Source organism: Vidua chalybeata, chromosome 15 (genome assembly GCF_026979565.1).
Source record: "Vidua chalybeata isolate OUT-0048 chromosome 15, bVidCha1 merged haplotype, whole genome shotgun sequence".
In the NCBI taxonomy this organism is placed as follows: Eukaryota; Metazoa; Chordata; class Aves; order Passeriformes; family Viduidae; genus Vidua; species Vidua chalybeata.
In genome coordinates this window covers 16216514-16240897 of record NC_071544.1, presented here as the reverse complement: position 1 = coordinate 16240897, position 24384 = coordinate 16216514, and the positions used below count along the sequence as shown (strand labels likewise).

General features: G+C 46.6%; 3 protein-coding genes across 5 annotated transcripts in view; all 3 read left to right on the top strand.

Moving 5' to 3' along the window:
* Nucleotides 1-4123, top strand: part of ERGIC1 (endoplasmic reticulum-golgi intermediate compartment 1) — a 58998-nt gene extending 54875 nt beyond the window's left edge. For 2 of the 3 annotated variants that reach the window (XM_053956298.1, XM_053956299.1), the window contains exon 10: nt 194-4123. In XM_053956298.1, coding sequence (XP_053812273.1) covers nt 194-301 — 108 coding nt within the window. In that variant the 3' untranslated portion in view covers nt 302-4123. The remainder of the gene's footprint in view (nt 1-193) is intronic. The other variant, XR_008433569.1, reaches the window with a different exon arrangement.
* A 2298-nt stretch (nt 4124-6421) lies between these two features.
* On the top strand, nt 6422-10883 carry RPL26L1 (ribosomal protein L26 like 1). The gene is made up of 4 exons (XM_053956300.1): nt 6422-6487; nt 7291-7463; nt 8696-8836; nt 10712-10883. The coding sequence occupies exons 2-4, from the start codon at nt 7296-7298 to the stop codon at nt 10838-10840; spliced, it is 438 nt and encodes a 145-aa protein (XP_053812275.1). The 5' UTR covers nt 6422-6487; nt 7291-7295; the 3' UTR covers nt 10841-10883.
* A 1624-nt stretch (nt 10884-12507) lies between these two features.
* On the top strand, nt 12508-22565 carry ATP6V0E1 (ATPase H+ transporting V0 subunit e1). Its single transcript, XM_053956302.1, has 4 exons — nt 12508-12654; nt 14330-14377; nt 19390-19516; nt 22063-22565. The coding sequence occupies exons 1-3, from the start codon at nt 12551-12553 to the stop codon at nt 19481-19483; spliced, it is 246 nt and encodes an 81-aa protein (XP_053812277.1). The 5' UTR covers nt 12508-12550; the 3' UTR covers nt 19484-19516; nt 22063-22565.
* Nucleotides 22566-24384: the final 1819 nt, after the last annotated feature.

Genomic DNA, 24384 nt, shown 5'->3' with positions numbered 1-24384 from the left:
CATCACTCATTTCTTCCACTGCTGGGAATGGTTTTTGTGAATGATCCTCATGGAATTCCATCCCCAGTGCTGTTACCCAGTTCTTACTGTGCTTCCAGCAAACACCCCGGCAGCAGGCTCCCTCCTCCAGTTCAAGCTGTGTAAAAGTTTCCCTCGTTGTTGACAAACGTGTTTCCTCTCTCTGTAATTCCAGATATGTGCCATCATTGGAGGAACATTTACTGTAGCTGGGATCCTCGACTCCTGCATTTTCACAGCATCAGAGGCCTGGAAGAAAATCCAGCTGGGCAAAATGCAGTAGCAGTGAAACTCTACCCTCGACTCCAAGGACAGGAGCAAAGATTGAGAAATTTACCACTACCTGTTTTTGTCTTTATTTTCTATTTGATTGAATCAGTATGGGTTTTTTTTTTGTTTTTTTTTTTTCTAATCAGGCTGTTCAGTGAAGACAAATCAACAAATCAAAGAAATCTCCATGCATTTCAGAGCTCTGAGAGGGAAAAATCAGTGGAATCAGGGTGTGGATTTTGATTCCCTCCCCCCAGAAAGAGAGGATGAAATGCCTTATCAGATCTAAGTAAGGATGGCAGTCTGTCCTCTGGGAGGTTCCTGTGGCAGTGTACAAACTAGGGAGTAGATGGCAAAGAGCTGAACTGTCTTGTGGCACTTCTTGGAGTTCTGTTGGATTTGCATGATCAGACAATCGACTTTTGTATAGGGCAAAATTACACATGAGGAAGAAATTCCACCCATGGTGCCAAAAAGGTGATGTATCTGTTGGTGAGGAGTGGAAAGTGTTAGTCCCCACAGCAAACCTAAGAGACAGAGGGCAGAAATAACATCAAGAAATGTTTTGTGCTTCTAGTGAAAGCTCAGTTGTTCAGATACAACCTTTCTAACAAAGTGAAAAAAGAACAGGAAGCCTTCCCCAGCTACCTTTTCCTAGGTAATCTGTGATCCCAGCAGTGGAGGGCATTTCTTTTACTCTGGGTGTAAAAGTGGTTTCATTCCTTCCCACTAACTGAATATCCAGTCTTGTGTTTACAGGTGGCATGAAGTAAAAACCAAACTGAGCAACACAGTTTTATGTGGCCTTTGCTTTGAAAGGGAATAGTTGTCTTTACAGCATTAGCTTTTCTTTCTTGTTTCTAAACACAGACCACCCAAAAGTCTGTATTCTGCACTTGTTGTGTTTTTGGTTTTTTTTTTTTTTTTTAATTTTTGAAAAGAGGTTTTATATTCTCTGTGCTCAGAAAAATGGTGCAGCCCTCTGGGTGGATGAGCACAGCTTCCTCTCTTGCTTTGTGTGTGTGTATTCAATACACCTGTCAAACACAGGAATTCTGACTTTTCAGGATTTAAGGTGCCTCCCTTTTCCTTTAAAACTCAGTCAGGGCATCTTTTCGGAGCCCTGGACTGACACTGTTCTCCCACAGGTACCCAGGGCAGCATTCCCACAGGCTGACCCTTGCTGGGAGTTTTGTTTGATCCCTTAAAAAGATTCCTGAGCTTCCCTGTCCATTCCTTCGAGCCTTGTCTTCTAGAGCCTCCAAAAAACAGAGGTGTGAGGGGAAAACTCCTGCCAGGGGGTGCCTTGCATGTCGTGGTGGGCGTGAGGTCTCAAAAATGAGACCAGGTGCCCCCCAGTGCATTTTGCAGAGCCTCATCAATGTTCCTTGAGTAGTGACAGTCGCAGTAATTCAGCAATTCACATGCCTTGTGAATGTCTGAGCTGAGGATACACAAATTTTAAGGCTTTCAGGATGGATTAAACAGAAATAACCATAAAATAAAGGTCATGCTGTAAATTCTAAGATGGGTGCAGGGTTTCTCTTGGATGATATCCATTGCCTTTTCCTGGAGGCAAAATATCCAAACTTTACGCTGTGATGATATGAATTGTTGAATTTTCAGTGTTATTGTTAAGAGTCAGATGCATTTCAGAAGAATTCCTGATTGTCTGTTGAAATTGTCTCATTGCTCTGGAAGCAGGGAAGGTGCAGCCAGTTTTATCCACCCACCCAAAAGAAGCAGCCAGCTCCTCTCCCCCTGCCATGCTCTGCCCTGTGTGACTTCAGACAGCATTGGAATTTTTCCCTGTTCTTCTCTGGACTGATTGCTCTTACTTTAGGTGTAAACTGGATTGTGTGACTTCCTGTACCCCTTCATCTATGGGTAGATTTTTTTACTCTTTTTTTTTTTTTTCCTCATTTACAAAAAAATGAACTTTTTCAATGAGATGTTTGTGATCATTTGGGTTGTGTGTCCTTGTGCCTGCGAGTGGAGCCCTCTGGATGTGGGATTTTCCATGGCAATTGCTTCTCCTGCTGGCTGAAGGATTTCCTCTAACCCACTGTGACCAGCTGAAACTCACAGCTAAAATATCCTCATTTTTCCTTTTGGATTTGGTGAGTCTTGGCAACAGTGGATTACAACAATGAGATTTTTAATATTTTAGCATCTTCCTTACACTGAGATTTATTTAGTTCATCCTGAGCTGGGCAAGGGGAGATCTTTGCAGCACAGTTCATTTTCTGAAATTTCTCCTCTGGTACAATTTCTTTGACACAAGCAAAGGGGGTTGCAGATTCTTTGTGTCCCCTGGTGTGTAATTCCCATCCTTCTCCCCATTCCCTTAAACTGCCTCTTGTGCAGTCCAGGCCAGTTCTCTAAACCAGACCAGTGAAATTGGTTTATTTGGGATGGGGTTTGTTTTTGGTTTTGTTTTTTTTGTGGTTTTTTTTTTGGTTTTTTTTGTTTTGTTTTTTTGGTTTTTTGTTTTTTTTTTTTTTTTTTTTTTTTGTGGGGTGGGGTTTTTTTTGTTGTTTTTTGGGGTTTTTTTGGGGGGGTATTTTTGCTTTCTTTTTTGTTTTTTTTTGGTGGGATTTTGGGTTTTTTGTTTTGTTTTGTTTTGTTTTGTTTTGTTTTTTTGGGGTTTTTTTGTTTTTTTTTTTTTTTTAATAACACACTTCAGCGTGCCTGCTCTCTCTGCCAAAACATCCCCTGCAATAAGGTAATAAATCACTTTTTTTGGGTTTTTTTTTTTTTTGCGAGATGTGGAAACCAAGTTGTACTCAAGTTCTGGCAGGACAAACAGTCTGTACCTTGGTTCTCTAAGCCAGGTCTAAGCCTCTGAGAGCTGCCAAGCCAAGGCCACCTTCTGGGGCTGTTGGGATTTGTGGTGAGCTTGTCCTGCAGGGTCACACCTGGTTTACAGCAGAATCTGCTCTTCATCTCTCCAGACGTGGAAGCAAGGCAGTCACTGCCTCTGCACCCATGAGATCTCACTTTTATTCTGAATTTTCTGAAGAGGAAATGAGCTTAGCCGTGCTTTTAAACGGCCTTGCAAACAAAAGAATTTCACGTCAGAGCAGAAGGAAACCCTGAGTTGTAGGGTTCTGATTTTGCCCTTTCAAGTCAGTGTTTTGATAGAAGTATTTGGGCTTCCAAAAAAGACATCCCTGTAGGAAATACCTGAAACTCCCATTTTAAATTATTCCCTGTGACTCCAGACTCCACCCTACGGTGAGAACTTGAGGCATTGGATGCTTTGCAGTGGTGGAGTTAAAAACTTCTAGCTCTAGGGAAAGTTATTAGCTGTATTCTAGGCGGTATCTGGACTGCTGAAGAGGATTTTTATAAGGAAATAAAATGGAAAAGGGGTACAAAAATCCGTGAGAGATGAGCCTGTGAATGTTTGATGTGATCACTCAAATACTTGCATTTATGTGCGCTGTAAAAAATGAGATCTGCGATGTCGGTGGCCCTGTCTGCCACCAGCTCCTGGGTATTTCTCATTTATTTCTCTTTCTCTGCGTGACACACGGGCTCTTGGGGCTGGGAATGGCTGTGATGAGTCTCTGCTTTACTGGAGTTGTTTGAATTTGCAAATTGGGGACGTCAGTGAGGGGTTTGTCCCTGGAATGTGGGAGAGAGGGGCAGGGAGGAGGAGCAGCCCTGCCGTGTCTGGTACAGCAATGTTTAAAGCACAAGTCTTCTACATTTCTACAGTGGAGACTGTTAAGGAGTTCTGGCATTTGTCTTTTTTAATTTGCAACCTTATGTTAATAAACTATTAGCCTTTTTAGTTCCATAATTAAAAATAAAACTCTTACGTGTTTCAGTTGGCTTCTTGTTGCACTCCTGTTGCAAAATCAATCCAAAGGGTTTTTTTTTTTTTTTTTTTCTTTTGTTTTTAATTATGGTTTCAGTGGACTGAGCGTTATCACACAGTGAAATCACTGGGAGCTGGGTCACTGTGGTGAAAGTTAGCACGAGGTTCTTTTGTAATGAGCCCTGAGTCATGTCTGGACGTTCAGAGCTCAGTTTTGTACAGAACCAAGTGTCCCAACCTCCCTTTTTTTTAAGGAAACGTGGAAGGAACGTGCCTGGGACTTGCTGGGTTTGGCTTTAGTGCTCCCTGGTATATGAAATAACCCAGATTTTGTCCCCCCCTCCCCCCTTTAATGTCCACTTAGCCTTGCTTCATAACTATTTAGAAATAAGTGTGTGAGGCAGTTTTTAAAGATGGAACAGTGGAGGGTTACAGCACAGTGAGTTTGGGCCAAGATATCTGCACCACTGTAAGAAACCAATTCCCTTTATGTTGGTGTGGGCCAAGCAGATCTTTGTGAAGGAAGAAATCCTGCCTGTTCCAGTGACTGGAACTCACATTTCCACAAGTGATGGGGTGGTGCTGAAAGTCCCTTAGTCTGCAAATGACAAATAAAGGCTCTGGGGAAGGTGTTTATTCAAATCCCAGCCCGCTGCAACTCAGTCCCAAACTTTTCCAGCCTGTCTTTATAAAAAACCCAACCCAAACCCAACCAAGCCGATTAATTGCTTAATTTGTACCAATTTTCATTGAGAATAAATGAACCTGTGTCCTGAAAATATGTACTAGGGCCACAGCTACCTGAAAAGGAAATGGTTTGTGCAGGTGAGCTGGGTTACAGGGGCTGGGATGGAGGTGACAGTGACACAGGAGCAGGGGCTGGGCAGGGGAATTGGTGTCCCTTGGGGCTGGGGGACAGGGGACTGGTGTCACTGGTGTCCCTTGGGGCTGGGGGACAGGGGAATTGGTGTCCCTTGGGGCTGGGGGACAGGGGACTGGTGTCCCTTGGGGCTGGGGGACAGGGCTGGTGTCACTGGTGTCCCTTGGGGCTGGGGGACACGGGGCTGGTGTCCCTTGGGGCTCGGGGACATGGGACTGGTGTCACTGGTGTCCCTTGGGCTGGGGGACACGGGGCTGGTGTCACTGGTGTCCTTTGGGGTTGGGGGACACGGGGCTGGTGTCACTGGTGTCCCTTGGGGCTGGGGGACATGGGACTGGTGTCACTGGTGTCCCTTGGGCTGGGGGACACGGGGCTGGTGTCACTGGTGTCCCTTGGGGCTGGGGGACACGGGGCTGGTGTCCCTTGGGGCTGGGGACAGGGCTGGGTGGGGCAGGAACGGTTTCACCCTCATTCATGGAGAGAAGGAGCTGCTGGTGACCAGCAGGGCAGGAGTGACGGGCCGGGGGTGCCCAGGTGGGCACCGGGGACAGTGCCCAGATGTGTGCCAGCTGTGTCCTGGGTCTATCCGAGGGGTGTCCCAGCTGTGTCCTGGGACTCACGAGATGTGCCCCGGCTCTATCCCGGGCCTATCCTGGCTCTATCCCTGCTCTATCCCGGCTCTATCCCGGTTCTATCCCTGTCCTGTCCCGGCTCTATCCCCGCTCTATCCCGGTTCTATCCCTGCTCTATCCCAGGCCTATCCTGGCTCTATCCCGGGTCTATCCCCGCTCTATCCCGGTTCTATCCCTGCTCTGTCCCGGCTCTATCCCGGGTCTATCCCGGCTCTATCCCAGCTCTGTCCCGGGTCAGTCCCCGCTCTTTCCCGGGTCTATCCCAGCTCTGTCCCCGCTCTATCCCGGGTCTATCCCGGCTCTGTCCCGGCTCTGTCCCAGCTCTATCCCCGCTCTATCCCCGCTATGTCCCGGCTCTATCCCCGCTCTGTCCCGGCTCTATCCCAGCTCTATCCCGGCTCTATCCCGGCTCTGTCCCGGCTCTATCCCGGCTGTGTCCCGGCTCTATCCCGGCTCTGTCCCCGTTCTATCCCGGCTCTGTCCCCGCTCTATCCCGGCTCTATCCCGGCTCTGTCCCCGCTCTATCCCCGCTCTGTCCCGGCTCTGTCCCCGCTCTATCCCCGCTCTGTCCCGGCTCTATCCCCGCTCTATCCCGGCTCTGTCCCGGCTCTATCCCGGCTGTGTCCCGGCTCTATCCCGGTTCTGTCCCCGCTCTATCCCGGCTCTGTCCCCGCTCTATCCCGGGTCTATCCTGGGTCTATCCTGGCTCTATCCCGGCTCTATCCCGGGTCTGTCCCCGCTGCAGCGCTGCCCTCCGGCCGCCAGGGGGCGCGGCTCCGTGCCCGCGGCGGCGCAGGCGGAAGCGGAAGCGGAAGCGCTGCTGGCTCCTCTTCCGGGCGGGCGGCGCGGCGGCGGCAGCGGGTGAGGCACCGGGAGCCGCCATCCGCGGCCATCCGCGGCCATCGGGGCCATCCGCGGCCATCTCCGGCCGGCCGGGCCTCCGCGGGCCAGCGGCGGGGAGCGGGAGGGGGCTCGGGTGGCCGGGAGCCCGCCCGGGGCTGCGGGACGGGGAGAGCTCGGGCCTCCTTCGGGCTGCGCCTTCCTGGTGCATTACGGAGTTAACGCAGCCCAGCCCGCATGGGGGGTGCACGTAAAAGCTGGGGAGTTGAGCAAAGCCACCCTTTAATTTAATTTAATTTAATTTAATTTAATTTAATTTAATTTATCCTTGGTTTAATTTATCCTGTGCTATCAGGATCAGCGGTGCCCTGACAGGCAATGCCGTAGCGCAGCTGTTAAAAGTTTAGGAAAGGCCAGAATTCTCTTGGATTTGCAGACGTGTTACCCGTTCCCTGCGGTGAGGAGCGTTACTGGAGGTGCTGGAGCAGAGCGAGTTCTCTCTGCAAGCCCAAAATACACATTTTTAGAGCTGGATGTGAGGGAGAGCGGTGTGACTGCAGGGCAGCATCCAGGTTCATAAGAACCTGAGCGCCGAGAGCGGGAGGAACGGTCTGGTGTGCGCGTGTGTCAGTCAGGGCAGAGGCTTCAGCTTCTTTGGAGTCCGGGATATCAGGATTTGTTGACCAGCGGTGGGATTAAAAACAGTTGAAATTGCTTTTTAATGCCGCGGCGGATCTGTGGGCGTGGGTGCCGGGTTGTAGTGTGTGTGTGTGTCCCTCTCTAACTGCTGGGGTTTTTCTTTTTTTTTTTTTATTTTTGTGCAGCCAAAATGAAGTTCAACCCCTTTGTGACCTCGGACCGCAGCAAGAACCGCAAAAGGCACTTCAATGCCCCCTCCCACATCCGCAGGAAAATCATGTCCTCGCCGCTGTCCAAGGAGCTGCGGCAGAAGTACAACGTGCGCTCCATGCCCATCCGCAAGGACGACGAGGTCCAGGTACTGCCCTGCCGCACCTGAGCTTCTCCCCGAGGAGTTTGCAGCAGGAATTTCCCCGTGGAAAGGGTGCTCAGGCCTTGGAACTGCCCAGGGAGGTTTGGATCCCCATCCCTGGAGCGTCCCAGGAAGGGCTGGAGGTGGCACTCGGTGCTCTGGGCTGGGGACAAGGTGGGGATGGGGCATCACTTGGATTTGATGATCTTGGAAGCGTTTTCCAAGCCAGCCCACTCTGGGATCCTGTTTTCATGTGGAAAAGGGAAGGATGAAACTCATATTGGTGCCCTCAGCATGGCAGGAATGGTCTAAGTTAATCAGTTCATGACTTGGGCTGTCAGGTGTTTCTCAGATTCACTTCAGTGACAAGGATGATAGCAGGAGCACAAGTGTGCTGGCAATTCTGCTGCACTTCAGCCACGTGCACTGATCATTGTGCTGAAATGAGAACTTCAACAATAAAGCACAAAGCAGAGAATTGTTTCTTTTTTATAGACTGTTTGCTACCTGTGATATTTGGAAGATTGGATTAGAAATGAGCCCAAGCTAAGTGGCTTTTTTATATAAAACACAATGATAGGTGAAAAATTAGGATAAAAACTGTTAAAAATTGGAACTTAGCTGCACAGCTGCAGAGCTCCCTCATTAGGGTTTGCTGCAGAGAAAGTGGGGGAGAAGCACAATCCTGATCTATGATGTGTTCCATGCTGGTAATGCTGAAATTGTTTGTGGCTTGAGCAGCTCAGCTGGGTAATTCAGCCATGGGTTGTGTGTAGTAAAAATGTGGTGAGCTCCGGATGTGGGGAAGAAATGCTGATGTCTGGCTCCAGATCAGAAGGCTGAAGGATGGCTTTATTAAAACGATGCTATATTACATTAATATATTATTTAAAGAGATACTATCCTATTCTACATACTTGTTTCTTATTTACCTAACTCACTCAAACTGTGACTCTGCTGAGAGCCTGACACAGCTGGACCCCACTGGTCACTGACCCCAAACAACCTTCACCAGAATCCAGCCCTGCAATCCCTGCAGGTGAACAATCCCCACACCACATCCCACATGGGCAAAACAAAGGGGCAGAGATAAAGATTGTTTTCTCTTCTTCTCTCTGTGCAATCCCGAGATACAGAATTGTGTCTGTCTGTGCAGAGGATGTGAACGCCACAGGTGTGAGATGGGCTGGCTGCCCCAGGGCTGGTTTTGGAGCTCAGTGTGTGTGTGCTGTGTGCAGGTGGTGCGGGGACACTACAAGGGCCAGCAGATCGGGAAGGTGGTGCAGGTGTACAGGAAGAAGTACGTGATCTACATCGAGCGCGTGCAGCGCGAGAAGGCCAACGGCACCACCGTGCACGTGGGCATCCACCCCAGCAAGGTACGGGGGCACCTGGGGCTGGCACCTGGGGCTGGCACCTGCCAGCAGAGCTGGGGACAGATGGCTGCTCTGGGATTGGGTGGGACTTGTTACCAACTGGTGGGAATGCACCTGGGTCAGCAGATGGAGGAGAAGGATCTGGGGGTGCTGGTGGGTGAGAGCTGCACCCCAGCTGGACCCCCATGCCCTGGGCTGATCCCCAGTGGGCAGCAGCAAAGGGGGTTGTGCCCCTGTGCCCCCTCAGGTGAGTCCCACCTGCAGAGCTGACCCAGCACAGCAAGGAGCTGGAGCTGCTGGAGAGAGCCCAGAGGAGGCACCAGGGGATCAGAGGGATGGAGCAGCTCTGCTGGGAGAGCTGGGAGTGTTCACCTGCAGAGGAGAAGCTTTGGGGTGACACAACTGTGGCCTCACAGTGCCTGGAGGAGCCAACAAGATGGGGAGAGAATTTTACAAGGGCCTGGAGGGACAGGACACAGGAGAATGGCTTCAACTGGCAGAGCAGGGTTAGATGGGATGTTGGGAAGAAATCCTTCCCTGTGAGGGTGGGCAGGCCCTGGCACAGGTGCCCAGAGCAGCTGTGGCTGCCCCTGGATCCCTGGCAGTGCCCAAGGCCAGGTTGGACAGGGCTGGAAGCAGCCTGGGACAGTGGGAGGTGTCCCTGCCCGTGGCAGGGGTGGAACTGGATGAGCTTTAAGGTCCCTTCCCACCCAAACCATTGTGGGGTTCTGTGGAGATGCTGCCTCAAGGAAATGTTAGTGTGTCATGAGCAGAGATGTGAGTTGAAACCACAAACTCCTCATTGTTTCTAGGAGTAGAAACTTTGGAATCTTGCTAAAATTCATCTTTGAAGAGACTAATGGTTTCAAAGCACAAAATGGATCACTTAAAACCATCTCTCATCTTTGCTGTGTGGCACTAACACTGGATGAGGAGGTGCTGGAGAGGCTTAAATAGATGTTCAGAATTATGATTGTTCTTTAGGAAATTGTGAACTGAATTCTTCTGAACCTGGGTTTAGCCTGAGGTATTTAGAGCTGGTGAAAACCAGGCATAGCCTGTTTAGATCATAACAGGAAACATTTCAAACTAAACACAAGAACTTGACAAAACCTGGTTTGAAGCAGATGAATTCAGTCTGCTTCAGCCTTGCCACGTGGGCACAAAGATGGAAGTGTTGGTGGAAAAAATCCAGTTGTAACAGGTTTTCTGGTGTAAATGGTTGGTGTGTTCAGCAGAGGCAGGGCAGAATTATTCCAAAACATCACGACTTGTGTGCAGCAACAATATCTGACAAGGTGACATTGTGGTGGAGCCAGTGCATGTATCTGTGTGCTGAATAGCAGTGAGAGAAACAGAATTTTCTGCTGGTTCTTCACTCTGGGAAAATTTTCATTAATTGGGAACTAGACCTCAATAAAGCTTTGCATAAAGATTCTGGTTATTAATGCAGAGAGCAGAGGGATGTTTTGTTACAGGCTTGCACTGTGTGAACACTTTGTACCTCTCCTGGGCAAAGAGGTGGGAATTACAATTGGGACCTGAATGCACAAGAATTAAGGAGAAAGTTTGTGCCTATATGGCATTTCTAGGATTTGATTGTTAGTTCTATTTTCCAGATAGTGCTTTCAGTAATACCAGCACATGAATTTCTTTGCCAGTTTGAGGAGGCAGGAACAGGAATTGTTGGATAAATTCTTCTTCCCTGGGAGGGTGGTGAGGCAAAGGGTGCCTGGAGAAGCTGTGCCTGTCCCTGGAAGTGTCCAAGGCCAGCTTTGGCTGGTGGGATCAGCTCTGTGCTGTGCCTCAGGTGGATTTGGGATTGGCTGCTGCCCTTCCCTCTGGACAGGGAGCCTGAACTCCCTGTGCTCTCTCCAGGTGGTGATCACCAGGCTAAAGCTGGACAAGGACCGCAAGAAGATCTTGGAGCGCAAAGCCAAGTCCCGCCAGGTTGGCAAGGAGAAGGGCAAGTACAAGGAGGAGACAATCGAGAAGATGCAGGAATAGGTGGTTTCCTGATTGACACCATTAAAAACCTGCTAAAATTCAACCTGTTGTGTGTCTTCTTTCAAAAATATTGATGTGTCCTGCTCAGCATTTAAATATTCCTGCTTTTCTTTCGACTTTGTAAAAAATACACTAAATTAAAAGCTTTTTGTACCTGTTTTTACTGTTGAGAAAAACATTTTTTCCCTGTAAAGAAATGCTTCAACCAACCTGAAAGAGCAGTGCAATTCTGAAACATCCATCTTAACAGTCATTGTGTTTCTGTCTCTTCATTAGATGTGCCATGGTTTTTTTAATATTAACATGTTCATTCTGTGCACTGTATATGTAATTAATTTGGGTAATGAGGACAAAGAGATTTATGAGCAGTGCTCACGAGGCAGAGCTGACTGGTTTGGGAAGGGATGGGGTGAAGCAGTCTCGGTGCTGTTGGTGATGCTATTTGGGATGAATTTTCTGTGAGAGATCTTTCCTGGCACTTTGTACCTGACTGAGAGCTACTGCAGCATGTTGAAAACAGCCCTGCAGTTTGGTGAATTTACTGGCTCAGCGAGTGGCCCTCTAATTGCTGCCACAGAGGGAAAGAAATTCAGCTGCCTGAACAACAATGGAATCCAAAAAAGAGGATGCTGGCAATTGGAGAACATAGTTTTAGAAGCCATGCTTTAGGTGGACTGTGAGCGATCCTGAAGGCTCAGAGGTTTTGTCCCTCCAGCTTGTGCTGCTTAGCACAAAATTTCTTCACCTTGAGTGGGTGTTTGAGGAATTCCGTGAGGTTTGTTCACTACCGGGACCTTTCCAGGTGCGGAGCTGCCCTGTGGGATCGTGTCCCACATCCCCAATTCCCTGAGGAGCTCAGAGCCAGCCCTTACCCAGCAGGAGCTTCGTGTCCCCGTACCCGGCAGCCTGATGGGGATGGGGCTGGGGAGCACCGGCCGGGCTGGTGATCCTGCGGCAGTCCTGATCCCATCGCAGTCCTGATCCCATGGCAGCCCCGATCCCATCACGGCCCAGATCCCATCGCGGCCCCGATCCCATCAGTGTCCTGATCCCATCGCAGCCCGGATCCCATCACAGCCCGGATCCCATCACAGCCCCGATCCCATCACAGCCCAGATCCCATCGCAGCCCCGATCCCATCACAGCCCCGATCCCATCAGTGTCCCGATCCCATCACAGCCCCGATCCCATCACAGCCTGGATCCCATCGCAGTCCCGATCCCATCGCAGCCCCGATCCCATCACAGTCCCGATCCCATCACAGTCCCGATCCCATGGCAGCCCCGATCCCATCGCAGTACCGATCCCATCACAGCCCCGATCCCATCGCAGCCCCGATCCCATCGCAGTCCCGATCCCATCACAGCCCCGATCCCATCGCAGCCCCGATCCCATCACAGCCCCGATCCCATCACAGCCCGGATCCCATGGCAGTCCCGATCCCATCGCAGCCCCGATCCCATCACAGCCCCGATCCCATCACAGCCCCGATCCCATCGCAGTCCCGATCCCATCACAGTCCCGATCCCATCGCAGTCCCGATCCCATCACAGCCCCGATCCTATTGCACGTGCACCGCGCGCTCCCGCGGCCCCGTGGCTCCCGCACCGCGCGCCCCCGCCGGGCCCGGTGACGTGGCGGGCGCTGATTGGCGGGCGCCGGGCGGGGCGTGGCGGGAGGCACCGCCGCCGCTCCCCTCAGAGCGCGGCCATGGCGTACGGCGGCCTGGCGGTGCCCATCATCGTCATGAGCGTGTTCTGGGGGGTGGTCGGCGGCGTCCTGCCCTGGCTCGTACCCAAGGGGCCGAACCGCGGGTGAGTGACCGGGCGGCGGCGGGCACCGGGCACCTTCCCTTCCGTCGCCCGCGGGTGTGGGGGGAGGCCCCGGCGGAGGCGGCCCCGGAGCCCTGAGGCGCCCGGAGGTTGCCCGGGCCCGGTTGCGGGCGCGGCGCTGGCGCAGCACGGACGGGCCCGGGCCCGGCCGAGGTGCAGCGGAACAGCCGCCCCTGCGGCTGCCGGAGCAGAACCCCAGAGCCCCTCGCGGGTTTGGGTTTCCCCTGAGGCCCTGGCACAGCGTGCCCAGAGCAGCTGTGGCTGCCTCATCCCTGGCAGTGCCCAAGGCCAGGCTGGATGGGGCTTGGAGCCACCCGGGATAATGGAAAGTGTCCCTGCCCGTGGCAGGGGGTGGAACTGGATGAGGTTTAAGGTCTGTTCCAACCCAAACCATTCTGTGAAACCTCTGCAGGCGGAACGTCCTGTGTCAAGGTGGTTCATTGTCAGGCGGTATTTGAGCAACAACTTCCTCTTTCTTTCCTTACTTGACCTTTCCTAGCTTACTCCACCGCCCTCTGGTTTCCCACTGGGTGAGACTGGAAAGGCTGCAGTGGTGGGTTTCTGGGTTAAACGTGTGTGGTGCCCTTGTAGCTGAGGACAACAGCAGGGCTTCTAAGCTCAGGTTTTTCCTGCAGTGGTTGTGGCTGCTCTGATTAAAAAGCAGACAAGTTTTTGTCTTTCTCTTTTCTCTAGGAGATAATGGCTTCTTAATCTCTCTTCCTCTCTCTGACACTCCCTGTACTCCACAGGTACCAACTGTCCTTTCTCTCAGTTCTCTATCTAAACCCTCAATATTCCTCAAGCTCTGATGTTTCCTGCCTAACTTTCAAGCCTGATGTGTGTTTCATGCCTGGAAATGTGCCTGTCCTCAGAAATACCTTGGAATAAAATGGCTTCCAGGCATGGAAGTGTGGGAATTCTGTGCCTCACCAACAGAAGTTACTCACCTACAATGAGGTTTTGTTACTCAGTTGGGAGAGGAAATACATAGATGGAAATGCCTTTTTATAATTTAAAATAAAAAAAAAAAAAAACAAACCACTTTACCACCGAGTTCCATGAGCTGCAGGGATCACTGTTAGAAAATCTCATTTCCTCTCCTCCAGTTTCAAGCCCATCTGTGTGTGTGTAGCTGCAGTTTTACCATTCTCAGTTTCAAGAGCTTGGTTCTTCCTTCTTTTCAGCTTTCCAGTGGTTTCTGACACAGCTGTGTTTCACCAAGAAAGGAAAATTTTACACTACAGCTTTGAGGTTTTATTTTGTATTCCATTTGTTGACTCCTCATTCATCACATAAAATTAAAAGTGACGATTTGACACTAAAACTTTCTTGAAGTAGAATTCTGCTAAATGGAGAAAGCATCTATTGTGTGCATCCAGCCTCAGTGGTTCACTAATGTGAAGGACACTGCATCAGATTTTGCTGCTGTCCACAGTGATTGTGTTAAACGCAGCTGTAAACTGGCAGAGCTGTGTCAGTCCTGCAGATCTGAGCCTCTGCAGTTCACTCAGCTGGAAGAAGCCAGAACATTCACGTTGAGTCATCTTTCATATGATCACAGTTAAACTTGTCCTTGTTTGCTGTGGGGTTTTCCTCTGTGGATCTTGTGGTCAGTCACAACACCACACCTGATCACATTTCTCCTTCCTCTTGGCAGAGTTATCAACACCATGCTGGTGACCTGTGCTGTTTGCTGCTACCTGTTGTAAGTACAAATAATGTCCTGCCTCTTAAGCAAGGCCCACTCCTGTTGTAACCACCAGTTCCTTTTTTACAGCCTCAGAGCAGTTAGAAGCTTTTTGAATGTGTCACAGAGATTTAGATTCGTTCTTTGACAGCTCTGGAAATTCTGAGTTCTATAGACCTTCAGTGTGCTGAAGAAATTTTCCCATTGGAAAATGCTGAATTAAAAGGAACCTGAATTCCTCCTGTGTCCTCTGACACATAACTGTGACCTGTCCTCTGCATGGCCTGGCTGCTCCTCCTCTCCAGTTCACTGCCTCATTTGCTCACAAGTATAATGACACTTGGTCAATTCTAGATTTTCCTGATTCTTAGGCTTTTTTTGCCTTTTTCCTTTCCACTTTATATTTAATTCTGAGGTAATACTAACTCAAACCCACTGAAGAGTTTTGCTTTTAGATTCCTTGAATATTCTGAAAATCTGGTAGAGTGGTGGGTGGAAAAGCTGCTGCATGGTGGGTTTTTTAGTGAGACTTCGATATATTAAGACAATTTCTGTTTAAATGCACAGTGTATTTTGAGGCTGCCTCCTCCTTTCTGTAGGAGATGTAGTAGCAATTACAAAGTGACTTGCTGAGAGCTCTTCATATAATGGTTTTTTATCAGGATTTAAGGCAGCTGTAGCTGGAGACTGCAAGACAAAGCTTGCTTGTGTTTCTCTCTCTCTCTCTTTTTAAAGATTGATCTTGTAAAAAAAAAAAACTACTATGCAGAAATAACTTTGAAAGAATTTGTTATGGAGAGTAAAGTGGTACAAGTCTGGTTTGATCTTAAGGGTTAACTTGTTATAAAAATTATTTGGAGTTCCATTCAAACCTGAGTAGTATTTGTACTTTCTTGAACTATTTAGGCATTATTTATGCTATTCAAATGAATTTAAAATGAATATTTAGAGAAGTGCATCTCAGTGTTGACATGTTCCAGGAGAGGCCTGTAGGGTTAGACTGTGGTACAAGTAGCACAGGTTTGGTTTAGGTTAATAATGTGATATTCAGGGTTAGTATCAGTTTATACTCCACAAAACTTATTTCTGTTCAAAGTATTTGATATGTGAACTCTTAAGAATTCACTCTTGCTTAACTGTAAAAGTCCAGCAAACTTGGGTCTGTTTTGTATCCACAGCAGTTTTAAACTTTAAGTTTTGCTGAGTGGATATAGAAATTTGAGAATTTGTGCAAGCATCTTGAATTTGGGAATGTAATTTGGGAATCTCAGTGCTGTGAAGGTCTCCTTGCCCTGCACATGAAGTTTGTAGCAGCCCAGTCTCATAACAGGTCCCAAATGTTGGGCTAAGAAAGGACAACTTTTCTGGTGATTTTTACTGGGTTGCTGCATTTATGTTACAGTAAGTTGGGTGGTTTTTAATTAGGAGGAGGATTGAGCTTTGTTTTGGTTCTGTTTAAATTTCAAGTTCTCACTTGGGTTTTTTTCTACAGAAGCAATGTCCCACTCTTCTAAAAAACCCTTGAGGTTTGGTGTCTGTATGGTTTGAAGGAGAGTTTTCCTTGAAGTAGAGGCCATGTGGCATCTGCAGCATCCTCTGTGAAATGTGCCTGTTGTAGAATTTCTTAACTTTTGGCTAAATTCTGTGAACTCTTCAAATGTACAGTGGTATGTGACTTGTAGGTTTAGTTGATTATTTTATCTAAACAGACCCATTATAAAGCCTACATGTTTTATAAACTGCTCTTTTGCACATCCAGGGGTTCTTTGGTAATTTTGTGGGCTCTAACTTGTTTTCTGTAAGCTAAATTTCCTTTGGCTTTCTCCAATTATACTTTGGGGGGAAAAAAAAAGCAGCAAAATCTTAGAATGTATTCAACCCTTGGTAGTTGTACCCAACCACATAAATTGCATTTGTAGTGTCTGCTTGCCAGAATGCAACAAAAAGCAGATTTTTCTCATCGTGTTCCAAGGCAGAACTTGCCTCATCACACAGTCTTTCTCTTTTTATTTGCTCATTTATTCTGTATTAAATTGCAGAACAGCCCTGTTTGGAAAGGACCTCAAAAGATCTGGTCCAACCTTTTTCCTCTGTTTTATTCAAACATGTGGAAGTTTATTGTTCTTGCTTTTTTTTTGTTTTGGGGGAGGAGGTACTGAAAACATTTAAGACCTTAATTTTGGGTGGCTAAAGAAAATGATTAATTTTTTATACCAGCCTTGAAAGAAGCCCAAAGAATTATTCCTGGGATTTCTTCATTAGCTATGTTAGGATTAAAATAATTTCTGCTGTCCCGGGTATTTGTGTGTCCTTAGCAGTGGCTGGTGCTGTTCTGTGCTCCTCTGTACAGCTGTTTAGTCTCTGCTAGACCTGCTTTTGTGCTCTTTGAGTTACCTTCCTAGTTGAAAGTAGGGAAAAAACAATTTCCTGTCTTCATTAAACACCATTTGTTTGACAAATTGACAAATTAATTTGAAGTCAATCATATTTCAACTTAAAGCTGTTTCTTCTGTATTTAGATTTAACAGTGATAATTTTGAATAACCATATTGATTACATGGGATTCATTTGGTTGTTCTGTGGAAGATATTTGCATCTAATTTGTGTACAGGTCCTGTACCCAGCGGCCTTTTGAAGAATAAACCGTTCCCAGGAACCTCTTAAAATCTAAGGCAAAGTCCAAGGAGATACTGCTGCAGAAATTAGAGGTTACACCATATTGGGAGGTACTGTCAGAGTCTAAATCTATTTTGCTGTGCACAGAGCAGTTCCTGAACAGTGTCATCATGTCCTAACAGAGGACAGGGTGCTTGGAAAATCGTATTATTTGCTACTGATTCTAACAGGATTAAAATATGGATGCCCAAATTGACATTTAAACAGAGATAGCAGGACCTTAATTTGTAACACGAGCACAGACAGATGGCAGTTGTGGTGGGAAGACCTTTTAAAAAAATCTCTCTGGTACAACAGAAGGGACTTTAATTTCCTTGTCTGAGCTGGATAATTAACAGTCACTGTTCTAAGTGGGATCTGGTAGAATGTAAGGACCTGTGGGTGGCTCGAATGCCACACCTGCTTTCAGCAGCTCTGGAACATTGCATCTTGGATACAGAGGTTTGTTTTACTCTGAATGCTGCGTTCTGCTGTGTGTTGTCACGCTGGATCACTGCATAAAGCAGCATCACTTAAGCAAAACATGGGAAAAGCTTTTCATGACTTACCTTGAATGCGAGGCAGTTGCAGCCTAACAACTGCTTTAAATTCCTCAGCCCTCGCAGGGCAGGGGGGAGGAACGTGCTGCTGCCCTAGTGCCGCCCTGGCTCCGAGCTCGGGTATCCAGCACGGCCCCAACAAACGCCTTTAGAAACCTCCACGCTGCTTTTCCCAAAGCCTGCTTCCACAGGCTGAGCTTCTCAGTGTGCTCCCAGCTCCTTTAATTCACAGCCATGCTGGGCCTGAGCTCGGGAAGCAGCGAGAGGTGAGAGATTCGTGCAAGGAGTTCCTTCCTGCTCTGCAGTGACAAAAGGAAAAATGTGCTTTAACAGGCTTTTAGTGTTCTACCCTCCTCCCACTTGTGTTACTTCAGGATGCTGGAGGCAGATGGCAGAGTGCTCTTTGGATCTGTCTGTTGGATCTGAAAAATTAACCCTCACAAAAGAAATTCCCTGATAATTTTAAGAGCTAATTTGCTTTTCCCTTAAGTAGATGTAACATCATGGTCTCAAAATACATTGTTGTCACTGCTTTGGACAGCAAAGTAGAAACGTGTCAACCGAAAGGTTTTTGGCTGTTCTCAGTGGTGTCTTGCTGATGTTTTAATTCCTTTGTAGAGCCTGCTACGTGTTCCAAGGCTTGTGTGACTGATGGACTGCTGCAGGCTCAGCTCCTTGTTTTAGCTGGGGTTCTACCCCGTGCAAAACTGAAAGGGGCATTGCAAAAAAATATTGGTAAATTTGAGGAGGATTGATGTGTTTTCTTTAAGTCTGACCCACATCTTTTGCCCGTGGCTGTTGCAGGCAGCCGACCTGCACTTGGTTTGCTGGTCAGAGCATCAAGGTTTGTGTGGAATTTTCCATGACTGCCTAAGCACTCTGATACATTTGTGGCAGCTCCCATTACAAAGCTGCTCTGCTTTTTCTCCTCCTTACAAAGCATTCTAGAAATAGCAGACAGATGAGCCAGTGTGTTCACTAAATGTGTTTATATAGTTAGTATTTAACATAGATTTAAATCCATGGAAGCATCCATTGCTTTTTCTGATTCTTATAACGTTTATAAAGCAAATATATCTTTTAAGAGTGGAATATTTATTTCTGTTTAGCTTTCCTGGATATTTTCCACAAACTACATTCCTCTTGTTCTCAGTTCTGGCCATGGCTTCTGCAGTGTTAGTTTGTGCTCTGCTCCAGTGACAAGGCTGCTGTGCTGATGATCTGGGGTTTGTGTCATATTGGGGTTGTTCTTGTGGGGTTCTTTTTTGGTCTTTTTTTTTGGTGTTCTTTTGTACCCTTTTGCTTCAGGTCCCTGTTACTTGACCTCTGTGCCAGGTTTAAATTCACTTTTGTTAAGTCTCTGAAAAATATCCCATGTCTGTCATGCACTGAGAAGCAAATGAGAGAGAGGATGTTTCTCAGAGGTTGTTGTTTAAAGGATGCTTCAAAGGCACTGAAAAAAGGTCTGTCTCTTTTATGTTTCCATTTTCTGAGCTCCCAAATACCTGAGTTTCATGTGTCTCAAAACACTTTGCTGTCAAAAGAGAGGTGTGAGGGCAATGCTGTCAGGTGGTTTTGTGTTGCTTTCAATTGAACAGGACAATCTATTTCAGCTGCAGGATGATTTGGTGCCATAACTTCATTGCTGGTGGCTGGTCCTTGTGTATGAGCTTGAGCAGAATTTTTATTTGAACCTAGACCTTCCTAAGATAGCCTTTTCTTCTCTGATGGTCCTCGTGTTTGGACAACCTTTCCATTGTCACAAGCTGTCATTTGGCTGATTTGTCTCTGTTGGGTTGGGGGGGTGTCTTGCAGTTGGCTGATTGCAATTCTGGCTCAACTCAACCCTCTCTTTGGGCCGCAGTTAAGCAATGAAACAATCTGGTATCTTAGATACCACTGGCCTTGAGGATGTCTGTGCTGTGCTGCAGTTCATTGGCAGGTGAGTATGATCAGATTTATTGGTATATTTGGTGTGTTAAAGCTTCAGGAGAGATTGAGTAGTAATGTGAGCCGTGTGCTCAAACTACTGTAGCTCTTTTGTAGGAGAAATCTGTCTTTCTGTAGGCTGCAACGGAACATTTTGGATGTTAGTCTTGATTGGATACGTGAAAAGCTTGAACTGAATTATTGACACTTATTTTTCTTTCTCTCCTGTCGTGTAGTGCTGTGTTCAGGGGGTTGTAAGGAGAAGAAAACATTAATTCCAAAAAAAGATATAATTGAACTGGGGTAACATAAGTGGATTTCCTAATCTTTACCAATTGTTAAACCTCTCCTCAAGCCTGCTACCATTTCATCTAAGACCTGTCCTGATTTCCAAGGCAACACAGCATTGCCCTCATTCATCTGGGAAGTTGGAATGGGAGCTGCCATTAGAATGTTCTTTATCTCCTGAGCTCACAGCTTGATGGTTTATTTTGTTTTTAATGACAGCCTGTGTGCAGCTTTAATCCCAGCTGAGCATGGTGGTTGCTATCTGGGCAGTGCTGCTGGAATGTGGTTCTTGCAGTTCCTGGGCTTTTGACAGGGCCAGCAAAAATAAAGTGTTATACTAAAAGTACCTTGATGCTGTTGGGCTTGTTCAGGAGGGCAGCATTTGGAATTGAAGATTCAAATGAAGGAAATGTGGAAACAAGCAACCATGATTATAGTTTTTAAGCCGGTAACTGAATAATTAAACACTTTTTTTTTTTGTCCTTGTACAACACAGTCTCAGCTCAGTGCAGCAGGCAGTGACAGTTGATGTTATAGCTCTGTTAAATGCTTCCTGGGAAGTGTCCTGGGCATTTGCTCCCCAGTTTCAGAAAAGGCTTCCTGTGAACTGGGATGTTGTCAGGCTGGGCCTGTGTGTGTGTCTGCAGCTCCTTTTAAGCACCAAGCAGAAGCTAAAGGTAGACTTGGCCCTGCTTCAACTCCAGGCCTGTAATTAGCCAAGTCAGTCAAGCAGAATTTCCTAGGAGCATTTTCACTGCTTGGGTGCTAACATATAATTAGTTAGCTAAAACAGAGAACAGTGTGTTTTGGTAATGGGCACAAAGATCCCTGAATCCCATAGGATGATTCAGTTGCCTGGGATCTGAAACTGGAGTTATCTGGACATAAAAATTGGGTTTCAGAGTCTGTGTGTTGAAACCGGCAAGGACAGGCAGGAGGTGAGACACAAGCTCTGGACTCCTGCTGACAGAACCAGTGAAGGATTTTCCAGAGAACTGGAGATAAATTTGTACCAAGGAAGAGAGGGAACTTGTGTGTTTGAAACTGACTGCAGAGTTTCTGAGGAGCAGTAATTTTAAAACTTATTAATGGAGCATTTCAGCCCTGCATAGCACACGCTGTTTTGTTACATGAAGGAGTTTGTTTTAACCTTTCATCTGATTTTATTGGCTTGATTTTGGAATAAAATTAAGGTTGTTGTCTCTGAAAAAGAAAGGTTTAGAAAAGTGAAAACATATAATAATCCTCAGATATCTGTTCTTTGTTGCTTGAAATGTGCTGTCCCAGGTCACACCCACTGCAGTGTTGTTTGAGTGCTGTTGCAGGGCTGAGGTGCTCCACGTCCTGTCCTTGCTCCTGTGGAGTTTGTGCTTAGACAGGAGCTGTGAGTGAGATTCCATCTGATAAGAGCTGGGATATCTCTCTGACACTGCATGGATTCCCATCAGTGTAGCAACCAGTTATTTCTGGATTTTCAGCTGTGCTTTTCCAGCATTCAGGGGACATGTACTATACTTGTTTCTGCCTCCTGTTCCTTTCAGTAGAGGTTTGGGTGGATTAGTATGGGAAATGCAAAGAAAATGAAGTGCTAACTCCCAAAGTAGAAAGATCCTTAAAAATAAGGATGATTAAAGCAAACCCATTTTACTTAACTGAGCAGCCTGAAAATGCTCCAGTGAGCTCCTCGTGTTCTGCTGAGGAACTCTGCATATGCTGGCTTGATTGATCTGTGCCAAATTCCACAAGTTTGCTCTGTGTTTTCAGGCAGTCTCCCTCCCATCCAGGGGATGATTTTATAGCAATTCAGTTGATACATCACCAAGGTAATGGCTTGGATGGCAGCGTGTAAGAGCACACAGAGCTCTGTAGCCGTGGTAAATCCAGGCTGTGCACTATTCCAAACTGTGATCCAACACTGCCTTTTCTCCTTGGCTTGGTGAATTCACAGGCTGTGTTCTCAGAGCAGGAACTGTCTTTGTGCAAGTGGAGAAGGGCTGTCATCCAGCTCACTGGGTGCTGTTACAGCAGTGAAAACATTTGAGGGAAATAGTTGTTCTACCAGCTTATAATGTAACTAAAACTACTTGCAGAAATGAAACTAACTTCAGAAATGAAACTGCCAAGAAAACATCCACACAGACGAATTATGTCCACTTCTTGACCATTGCTCAGTGTGTTTGTGGAATGGAAATAGCTGTGGTTAACAGGCAGGCCTTCAATTAGCAAACTGTCTCCATGAAAGGAATAATGAGGTTGCCTCTTGCTTTGCAGGTGAAGAAGAGATGAAAAACTCCCCTGACCCAAAGGTGCCCTTTCTGTAGCTGCTTGGATATGAAGCCTGCAGTAATGCCTTAACCTTTCTAATGTTCTTCAAGTTCTTCTTCTAAGTCCTGTGTTTTTTCCTACTGTTCCATTTAATAGAGTGCCTAATGCAATTTATACTCCTCTTTGGTACTGTCAATTTTTGACTGTTAACTCCAGATGTGATGAAAATTTCTATTTTTACGGGTCATGGAATCACATTTCCTGTTCATTTTATCTGTAATAACTCTTTATATTTGCAGGTCTTAGTTTGTCTGTCATTGTGCTGTTCACCCCTGTTCTGTTTGCACTGGACAGAAATGTGTGCAATAAACTGTGTGAGGAGAGGAGAAACATTGGTACCACATGCTAATGGCAATTTTTTTTTTTTTCCAAATGAATTGTATTCTTGAGAAATCTGGCCTTGAATTTCTCATGCCTGAAATAAAACTAATCCTCTGCTTGATACAAAACGTTCTCGTGCCATGTTTAACAGTTCTTTTTCTGTGGGTTTAATTGGATACTTGGAGTTGAGCTGAGGATATTCAGATGATGTGGATAAATTGTAATGAAGTTAAATAGTAGGAATAGTTGGGGGATTGTTGCCTGTATCGAGACCTCTGGGGTTTATCTATAATAGGATTAAATTTGCAATTTAAAATTGCTGAAAGGTGCAGGAATAATGTGCTTGGCTTGAGAGTCTCTTTTCCAGGAACTTCTCATTGTCTGAGAGGTACTCAGAGTAGCAAAGGTAACTGGCTAATTTGGATGAAGCCTTCACAGTGATTTTGACAGGAGGCTGATTTAATCCCTGGCACATTTGGAGGATATTATAGGAGCAAATGGTTTGAACTGAACAGCAAACATTCCAGCTGTTTTGTACTGACCTGACCCTTGCATGTGCAGTTGCAGACCTGGGAAAGCACATGGCAATGTAGGCAAGGGGTTCCTGAGGCTCCTCAGTGTCAGCTGAGTCCGTGGGATTGGGATGGATCTGGTCAGTTGTTTGCTGAGGAGCAGCTTCAAAGGGAGTAAAAGCTGCTCTCTGAATGCTTCCTTACCTCATATCCAGATAAATTACACTTATTCCCTTTATTGTTGTGCACAAGGACATAATGGAATGGTTAATATTTCATTAGCTTTTCCCTCGTGGATAGCACATGAACTTGTTCAGTGGGACAGCACTCATTAATACACAGGAAATTCCAAGATCCTGACAAGTAACTTGCAGTGATCCACAACTGGACAGTGCGACTTGCAAAAGAAGGAAGAACGTGCCCCTTATTAAAAATAAGCATAGCAGCTGTTGGGAATGGAATAGTGAATTTTGTTGTCATGTTGCCTTCTAAGAGCTGTATTTTACCATGCAAGATGTTGTACACTGTCATGTTACACAGTCTGTACCAAAGAATTCCTAAGAAAATTGAAACCAAGTGATCATATAAAAACTTAAAGTTGTTGTTTGATTTTTGAGGTGGAGAATAAAATATGTTGACATTTTATGAGGAGAGGGAGAGAAATACTCCAAGATATCGTTGACAGATTTGAGATTTAGAATTGTGTTGATCTGCTTGTCATATTTAGCCTGAAGTGAAATACCCCAAGAGAAAACACTCAGTGACAAGCAGTGCTGTTTATTGTGTTACCACTGTCTTTAACAAGCTTTCTATTTTAGGTTCTAAGCTATCCCTTGCTCTAGAAGAGAGAAGTAAAAGAGTTCCCATGGGATGTCTCACTGGTGCTGAATTGAATGGAAAGAGCTATTCCAAGCCAGGACAAAGAAGCCATAGAGCAGTTTCACCTAGATGCTTCCCAGAAAGACATTCCCCTTTTCCAGAGTGGTTAATATTTCCTCTGAAGCAGATGCCAGGTGGTAGCATGACTGAAGAAGCTGAAAGAATAATGTTTCGTGTCTGTTCTGCTGGATATTGCATGGTGGTTGGGGAATGGTCTGCTCCTTGTGTGCCAGGGATTAATGCTGCTTGGGATAATTTCTTTTTTTTTTTTGCATGACTGCAGGAAATGAGAACAGAGGGATTCAGCCACTGGTGTTGAGCAAACAGTGCAGGTACCAGAGCATTTATCACACATGCCTCTGTTGTCTGACAGCAGAAGAGAATGCAGAATGTTCAAGTATAAAAAAAAGAAGTTTGTGCTTGAAATGGAAAACCTGTGCCTGTGTTGAAAGATACTTGGGTAAAAAATGAGGAAGGTGAAGGAAGTTGACTCCACAGTCAAGTTGTGAATACTTTTAGGTCATAAACTCTAGCAGTGTATACAGCAAGAATTCAG

Coding starts and splice junctions, on each gene's coding strand:
- RPL26L1 (XM_053956300.1), top strand. CDS start 7,296: ATGAAGTTCAACCCCTTTGTGACCTCGGACCGCAGCAAGAACCGCAAA. Junction 7,464..8,695: donor GCAAGGACGACGAGGTCCAG/GTACTGCCCTGC, acceptor TGCTGTGTGCAG/GTGGTGCGGGGACACTACAA. Junction 8,837..10,711: donor TGGGCATCCACCCCAGCAAG/GTACGGGGGCAC, acceptor TGCTCTCTCCAG/GTGGTGATCACCAGGCTAAA.
- ATP6V0E1 (XM_053956302.1), top strand. CDS start 12,551: ATGGCGTACGGCGGCCTGGCGGTGCCCATCATCGTCATGAGCGTGTTC. Junction 12,655..14,329: donor CCCAAGGGGCCGAACCGCGG/GTGAGTGACCGG, acceptor TCCTCTTGGCAG/AGTTATCAACACCATGCTGG. Junction 14,378..19,389: donor GCTGTTTGCTGCTACCTGTT/GTAAGTACAAAT, acceptor GGTGTCTTGCAG/TTGGCTGATTGCAATTCTGG.